This window comes from Limulus polyphemus, unplaced genomic scaffold, assembly GCF_000517525.1.
Source record: "Limulus polyphemus unplaced genomic scaffold, Limulus_polyphemus-2.1.2 Scaffold379, whole genome shotgun sequence".
Classification (NCBI taxonomy): domain Eukaryota; kingdom Metazoa; phylum Arthropoda; class Merostomata; order Xiphosura; family Limulidae; genus Limulus; species Limulus polyphemus.
Genome location: NW_013665989.1, coordinates 539,952 through 549,494, shown reverse-complemented (window position 1 = coordinate 549,494; position 9,543 = coordinate 539,952). Strand labels below are relative to the sequence as shown.

At 33.8% G+C, this 9,543-nt stretch overlaps 1 protein-coding gene across 3 annotated transcripts in view; it reads right to left on the bottom strand.

Annotated features, from left to right (window-relative positions):
* Positions 1–368: 368 nt before the first annotated feature.
* The window catches only part of LOC106457835 (acetylcholine receptor subunit beta-like 1), a 63,856-nt gene continuing 54,681 nt past the window's right edge, over positions 369–9,543 (bottom strand). For 2 of the 3 annotated variants that reach the window (XM_022383877.1, XM_022383878.1), the window contains exon 6: positions 5,500–8,436. In XM_022383877.1, the coding sequence (XP_022239585.1) occupies positions 8,266–8,436 (171 nt within the window). In that variant the 3' untranslated portion in view covers positions 5,500–8,265. Of the gene's footprint in view, positions 3,365–5,499; positions 8,437–9,543 lie in introns of those variants that run through there. The other variant, XM_022383879.1, reaches the window with a different exon arrangement.

The window sequence follows — 9,543 nt, the reverse complement described above, 5'->3', positions numbered from 1 at the left end:
TTTATTTCTGGGATTTAAGTACCAGCAATTTTTCCAAGCAAGCGTAGCGACTTTTTCACTGTCATCATTATGGGAGTTCATGTGAAGGAAATAAATGAAGAAACTACGTTAAGTTTTTATTAATTAATAATAAGTAACATTCAATGGTTTCTATTGAATTTTATGTATCTAAACATGTATCGTTGTTTATAATATAACAAGAACATAATAGACAAACTTCATCAACAATTCAACAGTGAAAACGTTATTTATTAGGCTATTTAAAAATCAATAAAACTTAGCAAACATTTGGATCCATCAAACTTCATAAAATTACTCCTACAGGCACACAATTAAAAAAAATTCAGTACCGACAAAGTTTTTTGTTGTTTTTTTTTTTGTCACTTTGAGCACTGCACAAGAACGTGATGAAAGGCGTCTCTATATGGATTGCTAAGAATGGCGAACGTTTATATACTCGGTGGTTCTCTTGGCAAAATGTGTTCACTTGTATGGACCAGTTCTGAGGATTTTAGTTTTTATAACTCGTTGAGATAATGAGAAAACCAGTTTTTTGAAAATCGGAAATTTAACGGTAGATTCTATTACTTTAGTTACATATCATGTTATTTAATATTCTAATTTTGGATTTGTTTGTTTGTTCGTAGTTAAGCAAAAAATTACATAAAGGGCTATCTGTGCTCTTCCCACCACGGGTATCGAAACCAGATTTCTAGTGTTGTAAGTCCGCAGACATACCGCTGTGCCATTGGGAGCATTTTGAATTGGAACTGATTTTTAATTTAAGAAAGAAAATGTCAGTTCTTAACAACTGTTTATGGAGGTCGTTGCTCATAGTAACAGCTCACATGTCTCATAGCTCAACGATAATTTGTTCAAGCCCAAATAATTATCTTCTGTGTGTTACCTTATAGACGTATATTTAGATTAATAGGTGGTTCATAAAGGGTTCATCGCTTCCAGAATACAGAATATACTTGCTAATAATTCCTCAACCAAATATTATTTCACTATTCTGAGGATTCATTAACTTCCAACTAGCATACACAACATGCATATCTATCTCCAAACATGATTTTGTTTTTCAGCGTTTTAGAAGATTTAGAACTATATCTAAATTCACTGTCAGTTATCGCTGCTCTATGAGAATTTATCTTTCAGGTTCGTTTTTTTTATCGTTTGATGGATTTAATAAGAAAGCCTATTTTGATTATAAACTTTTTATGGCTAGTCACTTGTTAAGATAGCGTATGTCAAATCATAGGCACATCTTGCATCAGTGCGCTACATTATCGGTTCGAGGCTTTTTTTTTTGTTTGTTTGATGAATTTACTTTTCACGGATTATGTATTTCGGCATTATACCTATAGTGGAATCGAACCTGGGTCGTACTGGTAGTAGAACAAAACTAAATATATTATTGTAACAATCTTCCAGTCATTAGTAAAATTCGCAAGTGAAGCTGAATTAAGTTTTCTGTTTTCATGAGAAGGACCAGTTTATGCAGTATATAAATAAATAATTCAAGGTGTAGCAAACGTCATGCACCATAATAAGTCTTCTACGGTCGTTGGAAATGTGAACCCCTGATATCACGACACATGGCACAACAGAAAACATCCATATTGCATCGTTAATGACATCCTAACCATTTACTGTAACGAAATAAGTTAGTGAAACGCAAATATTATTTAGAAAAATTCTAGTATGGAGGAACTTGGGATAGACATGGTGGTGCGTCACATATGCATCACCCTAAATAAGATGAATGAATAATTTATTTTCATAAAAAAGGCCCGTTTTTGCCAACACTCACGCATACAAAAAATGTACAAAAATGCAATGTTAAGTATACATAAATTATTATTGTTATTTGGTTCTTTTTCATCATAAGTCCTGCTAACAAATTATTTCAGTAAATCTAAGCTATATACATTGCTTTGTGACATACATTACTATTGGTGAGAAAATTCTGAGCACCCTGAAATCACCGTGTTTAAATATAAAACGCTACAGTAATAAGTACAGACAGTTGAGTAAGCTATATTAAAACGATTTTGAATATGCAAGTCACGTGGCAACTTCAGCCAATATAAAGTAACGGTAGAACGGAATACATTAGAACTACATATTAATATTGCTTGGCGTAACGAAGGTAGTGTGATATCACCGAAAACTGATCGATTTTGGGAACGGTATGTAACAATCCTTTCTGACGCCAAATAGTAATGCACTTAGATCATAAAGATGTGTTCAGATCGGGAATTTAGAACTTCCGAGACGTGGATATTCCTTGTACTTAATGGCATTTGAAAACAAATTAATATGGATCAACTTGGGGAAAGATGGACCATGCAAACGAAACCTACAATAACTTGTACTTCGGCCGTTTTAAGCAACGTGTAACGTCTTGTAACAAGCATATTAGTAGCAGTTGGAGAATGAAACGGATATTCATGATATTCCCTACGAAGATATATCGGTCAAGTCGCCAATTGATATCTATGCGATATAAATTTTGAAATAAGCTTTGGAAAACCATCGTCCTCGTTCACTAGTTGGATTTCTTTGGACGTTACAGCCTTAAAATGGAGTCTCTTGCTATATAATATACACTGCTGGGCTATTGTCAAGATGCACGTCTGAGATATAGCACGATCGGACGGGTCGAAAATTATTGTAATGAAGTGGTAAGGCTCCAAAATTGTTTTAATATAACGTGCTCAATATCTGTAAAATAATTAAAAATATACATATATAGCTGTAAAGGATCTAAGTATTACGGAAAAAGCATTTACTTAAAGCAACTTAATTACAATACATAAAATAAACAGAAAACACAAACCCAATGCTAACTGTTCAGCCATAGGGCTTCTAGGAATCTGAGCAAATTTGATCATGTTTTCATCATTTTAAGTTTCTTTCCAAGTTATATTTTTTTAGCTATACTGTAGCTACCATATTCATGTTTAGCATCTATAACAATACCTGTTTACATCCTTGTAATACAGATTTGCTACTAAGTTACAATCAAACAAATTAAATTAAAGACGTCTTGAAGAAATTTCACTGAATTTATTGCATCGATAAATCAAAATGATGCAATGATCAAACGTGTTTGTTTTCCATGTACAAAGATACAATCATGAAAAATGAGAATACGTATTTTTATCAATAGGCTTCACAATTCATCTAACCATATATAATAGTACAAAACTTTTGGACATGAATACGACACTGCACTTATCTTCATTTCGTGTCATTGACTACAGTTGGCCACTCCTAAAAATTCTGCTTATACACCAGATACACAGCAGAATAAGTCTTATTTGTAATTACAAGTGGTGACTTCCTTTCTTTAACCCTAGATTGACAATAAGGTATGGATCTCATCAATACATCAGGAATGCAATTAATTCCATTAATTACTGATAAAATGAAAGAACTTTGTATAACGCTAGGCTTAACTTTGTATTTTGTTTTAATTATTGTTGGTTTAAAAAATTCCGTAATGAGAGTGGCGTATAAACCTAAGTAATAACTTTTAAAGACTAAAGTTGTTGGGATACTGTAGCTGTTGGATGACAAGTCTAGGGTTTTCCACTTATCAAGACAGCCCATGAACGTGTATTCCTTAATGAGTGTACAACAGTACCATAGATAGAGAATACAAAAGAAAACTACCTTAGCCGTAGTTGCAGCACTAAAACAATCAGGATTAGTTGAAGCCCATGTGTGAGTTTATACTGTGTGATATCACAACAACAACACTGAAGTGAGAGAATGGAGTGAGCCATGAACACTTTGTAAAGCAGTGCCAGTGTTAGATGATTTTACTTGTTATTCTCAATATGTGATACAAGCATGCCTGAGAAAAATTGACTGAGCATACATATTCAAATTGAGTTGTACTAAACCCTGTACGTATATATATACGGAATAAAAATCATCCAGCCAAACATAACTACTGGGAGAATATTTGTTAATTAGTCTGTTAATGAAAGTTCACTTTGGATGAGTGAGACTCACAGTAAAGCCCTCTGTATGGGCCTAACTGTAAAACGCTCTGGGATTAGTTCGTTTCTTGGATTTCGCGCAAAGCTACACGAGTATTATCAGCGCTGGCCGTCTCTAATTTCGAAGTGAAAGACTAGAAAGAAGGCAACTCTTGATAGATTGAATATTGGGATTTGACCGTTACTCTTATAACTCGTCCACGCCTCAAAGCGAGGATTGCGTGGATGTGCCTTTAACTGAGGACTGCGATTTCTTTTTGTTGTAGTTGTTTTCGTTTTTGCTGTAACGAGCCGTGAACCACAGAACCTCATCTCTACAGTCAGGCACGCTAACCACTAGACTGCGCTTAGCCTTGTGGGACTAGCTAGTAAAACAGTGGTTGATAAAATTAAGCAAGTAAGATAGGCAACATACCTAATTAATCATGAAGTTCTTCTTCAGGAAACAAGGTTAATTTTAAACACCTTTGTTTTATTAATGTTTTAACGATTACTTTTGGCATTTTTTGAAATTTTAAAGTTATATAAAACTGGCGGATTTACATAAATAATGTCTGTTTGTTGTTAAGCACAAAAATGAGCAATTTTAGTGGAATAAGCCCTCAGACGTGCCGCTGAGCCACTCGGGGGGGGGGGCATAAATAATTAACGCTTTGTATACAAATAAAGTATATATAGCACAACATTCAAAACATCTTCAGTAAAATAAAAATCAATACTAGACACTATATACTAGGTTTTCATAAAACTTGTAGTTGTGGATTTGGTAACTTGCTAGATTGCTGAATGTTTCATCTTAATTCTGTATTTCACAGAGCGAAGATTTTGATCTTTCAGAAGTAAGAAACGACACTGATTCCAAAAACAGAAAAGGGAATCAATTTGAATGCTTTTGAGATAAAATTTGTTTATGGGAAACGTTGGCGGTATTTGTTTAATGGTGATCAGGTAATTTTTTATTTATTTTTTAGTTTTAAGTAACTGATAAATGTATTTATTCTTTTGTATTCAAATAACATGTATCATATGTTACATTAATATTTACAAAATCTGCTATTTTTGAATATATTCCGTTTCGTCAACATTTGTGTTTAATGTATCTTGTGTTTAATAGAGTGAAAACTTTTTTTGTACCTCACAAAAAAAATGTAACTGTGCGTGATGGCAGGAGACTGAGACGGCAGGCCGAGGGCTATCTGCGCTAGCCGTCCCTAATTTAGCAGTGTAAGACTAGAGGGAAGGCAGTTAACCATCACCACCCACCGCTCACTCTTGGGCTACTTTTTTTACCAATGAATAGTGGGATTGACCGTCACCTTATAACGCTCCCACGGCTAAAAGGGGCGAGCATGTTTGGTGTGACGAGGATTCGAACTCGCGACCCTCAGATTGCGAGTCGAGCGCCCTAACCACCTGGCCATGCCGGGCAGCCTTTTGTATAGCTTTGTGCTTAATAACAAACAATAACAATTTCCCCCTTGTAGCTTTGCGCGAAATCCATAGCAAACAATACAAAGGGCTATCTGTGCTCTACTCATCACGGGTATCGAAACCCGGTTTCTAGTGGTGTAAGTCCGCAGACATACCACGAGGGAAGTGTTAGATCTTATTTCTTAATACGCAAGTAATTCATAGACAGTACTTTATAGCATCTTTGCTGAATTCCTTTCTATACACAAAATTATTTTCTATACAAGTTATATTTTTAAAATCATATCAGCAAAAAGGTTATGCAAACACTTTTAAAACATTTATTAAGCCCATTTGATTAAAGAACAAATTCAGAAAATAGGCCGATAACTTAATCACTTAAGCCTTAATATGTCATGTTGACAAGGTTTTGAATTAAAAGCGTATGACGTTAAGTTGTTTTATTTTCTGTGTCTGTGGTTAAAAACAAAGTTGATTAATGCAATTGCTAAATATTATTTATGAAGCGAAGGAAAAAAAAACAGTAATGAAGTCTTAAAAAGGGAATAATTGCAATACATTTAAGTTAAAGATCTTCAAGGTAAATCAAATTATAATTATAAAACCATAAACTAATTATATATTATGCTTTAATGCGAAATTCTTAATGTGCTTGTTCGTTTTGTTGTTGTTGTTTCTTTTTACGGTCCATCATTTCAGAGCTTGGTCGCTTTTGTATTGTTAGACTTCTAGAACGTTTCAATATTCTACACAAATCTCCAAATACTTTGTTTGCGTGGCGTTACCTGCTTATAAGTACTAGAAAGTCATGTCAGGGATCGCATTATAATTTTTCAACGAATTAGAAAGTAGAACTGTCCTGTCATAATTTCAAAACAATATATATTAAAGTAAGTATGATAAAAAATTTCATAAATTAGTTTTTTTATTGGCTAACATTTATTCAAACTTGATAACGAAGTCTCTTTTTTATGGTTTCGTAGTCTTGTAATTCAGTCATTATGGAAAAATCTGTGATCACATGAAGCTATTGTTTGGGTGTACAAATTATTTTATTTGCATTTTAAGAAACACCAGTCTTCCTGCCATACAATAATTGTAAAATTACATATCACAGTAGCAGGCATAGTTATTGAAGATATTCAGTAACAGATTTTAAAAACAATTATTTGCTGTTATTTCCTAAAACGAGTTCAAGTAATGTTTGTACATATGCTCGGTAATTTCCTTTAGAGATTTAATTGTGAGACTTACAGAAAATTATGTCATAAATTATAATAATTGGACTTAAAAGTCGCGTTTTACTCAGTTTGTTGTGACACTGTTCGCTATAACTACTTTAAAATACAAAGAACAAGTTATTCAAATTAATATCATAGTATTAATACTATTTGTGAACAAATAGTATTAATTTTGAGTAGTCTTTTTCTTCAGGGATGGGACTATAGTAAAGTTTTCACATAACTTTCAACATACCATGAACCATTTATCTTTGGTATTCAGCTAATCCTGAAATGGTTCTAAAGTTCAGTATCAACCTGAATAACAGTGATGTGACATTAATGGAATGAATTAAGTACACTTGTACTTAAAAATAGTCACACTTGTCTAGTGTATGTGATATATATTTAAAATCTGCTGACTTTACGAATTCTATAAGGACTGTTGTGGCTGAGCATACGCTGAGACTAATATTTAATTTTTCCTAAGCACAACTTGAAATTTAAGACACTCAAGCTTTAAAATGGAATTCTCTCTTTGATTATACTTTGCTTTATTGAAATGTGTTGTCTTTCCGTTGACACATTTTTGCTGGATAAGCTGTGGTTAACTATGATCGCTCATTTCCTCGGTTTTCCAATACTACTACAAGAAATTGTGTGAACAACACAGTTCGCTGTATATGGTGAAGTTGAGATTCCATAGTTACTATGTAGTCATCAGTGTCGTTATTAATCTAGAAACTGATATACCAAGTAAACATTATGATATCAGCTACTCAGGTAACAACAACTCCCGAATCTTAACATCGTTGTATAACTAAATCTGTAAAAGACAAAAAAAAAAACTTACACCTCCTTTTGTTTATATCTGATAAAATTGTTTGTTGTTTGAGCATTTGTGACATGAGTTACAAACACGTTTCTATAACAAAACCACAAACCTACTACCAGGTATACTGAATGCTAGCTAATTAAAACTACTATGTACAATAAGGGGCTCCGGGGATCAGTTTGAAAGAATTGTATACAAGCGTTGAAAATAACCACAACACTCATTCATAGGCAGTGCACAGGGCGTACGAACACTAGACAGCATAGCTAAAACGGAGCACCCTCATTTTGAATGGTTTCGTCATTTGGATACAGCCTACGAAAAGCATTGCTCTAAGAAAAACTCTACGTTTAAAAAAACAGAGAGAGCGAGATAAAAAAGGCTCGAGTTTTGACGCAGTTCTTCTTTTTAAACGCAAAAGGATATTGCATAAACTAGAACCGAAAGAATGTGAAATCATATTAAAAACACGACTTGCTCTACTTTGACGAAAAAAAACCTAAACAACTGTTTGTAGTGATGAAAGAAAAACAAAAATAGTAGATGTCAGCGTCTGTGGGAAAGAGGAAGGAAAGCGCAACAATAATAATTTGTTTTCTAAGTGAACGGTACCCGTTGTTTTTTGCTCCTTGAAGTATGGGGCATTGTTGTTTTTTTTTGTTTTTTTTGAAGAGCCACTTGTTTGCCTCTTGGTCAAAAACTTTGGCCACAAGCGGAAAAACGTTTTGAACACATATCCTGTGTTTGTCAGTGACGGCAAAATTCACGTCGCCTTTCCTTTATGAATTTCAATAATCTTATCTTGGTCTACATACTGGAAGATATGGGGTGCATCTAAGAGAATTCCTATCGTTCCCGCCATGGTCACAGCAAAAAATATGTACAGCTGAAGTCGGTCAATCACCATAGCAACGTATTTCCAGTCTTCACGAATCTATAATAAGTGAAAACAAAACACTTTAATCCAGTTTATGTGACGTAAGGTTTCTATAGAATTAATAAATAGTTAAAAATCTTGAAAATCTCTCCCAAAAAAAGAAAGAAAGAAATATAGCAAAAACACGGAATAAAGATGCCTTGAAGAACAGTCCTATGAACATTTACAAACCTGTAAATATAAAGCAAATCTTTAGGTGATGCAAAAAAAGCAGTTTCTATTTTTGTTAATTACTTTTGTTTTATTGAAAATATATAAAAAAAATATTTTTCCCTTTTTTCGAATTTTAATTTTCGAGCATTCATTGCTATATCAGTTATTCAAATTTTATAATTTCTAGAAATATTAGCCGGAGTTTTACGCCAAGATTAGAGATGTTCCTTGTACAAGTGTTGTATTAGGTCGTCAAAAAATTAATGTCGCGTTTTGGAACATTTTCATTAACCACCCCCAGAAAAACATATACATCACGTATAATAGTTAAAAGAACTGCCAAAACGTCACGTTATTGTAGACTTTATAATGTGTAAAGTTTAGTATACTCTAATGAGACACACATTCGGCATGTAATGCTGTTTGAATACAAGAAGGGAAACAATGCTTCTATAGCCACAAAGAATATCAAAGAAGTTTATGAAAATGTTTTGAACGTTCGTAAGTGTCAACGATGGTTCAGCAAGTTTCGTTCAGGTGACTTTAGCCTTAAAACTGTGATGGCAAGGGCCGACATGTTGGAATTTATATTGATGCTCTGAAGACGCTTTTTGAGTCTAACCCAAGGCAACATACCGTGAAATGGCCCCTGAAATTGTATATCTCTCATGAAACAATACGTAAACATCTAAGGAATACAGAAGGTGTTTGGGTGCCCCACGAACTATCCGTGTGAACGTTGCTTCGTCTCTTCTGGCGCGTAATTCGTGTGAACCATTTTCGGACAGAATTGTCACCGGTGATGAAAAATGTATTCTCTATGCGAATATTAAACGCCAAAACAATGGCTCAGTCCTAGACAAAAACCACTTCCGACCTCAAAACTCCTCAATCCACAGCGAACTGTCAATGCAGAGATCTATAGTCAGCAAATGTAACGTTTAAATCAAG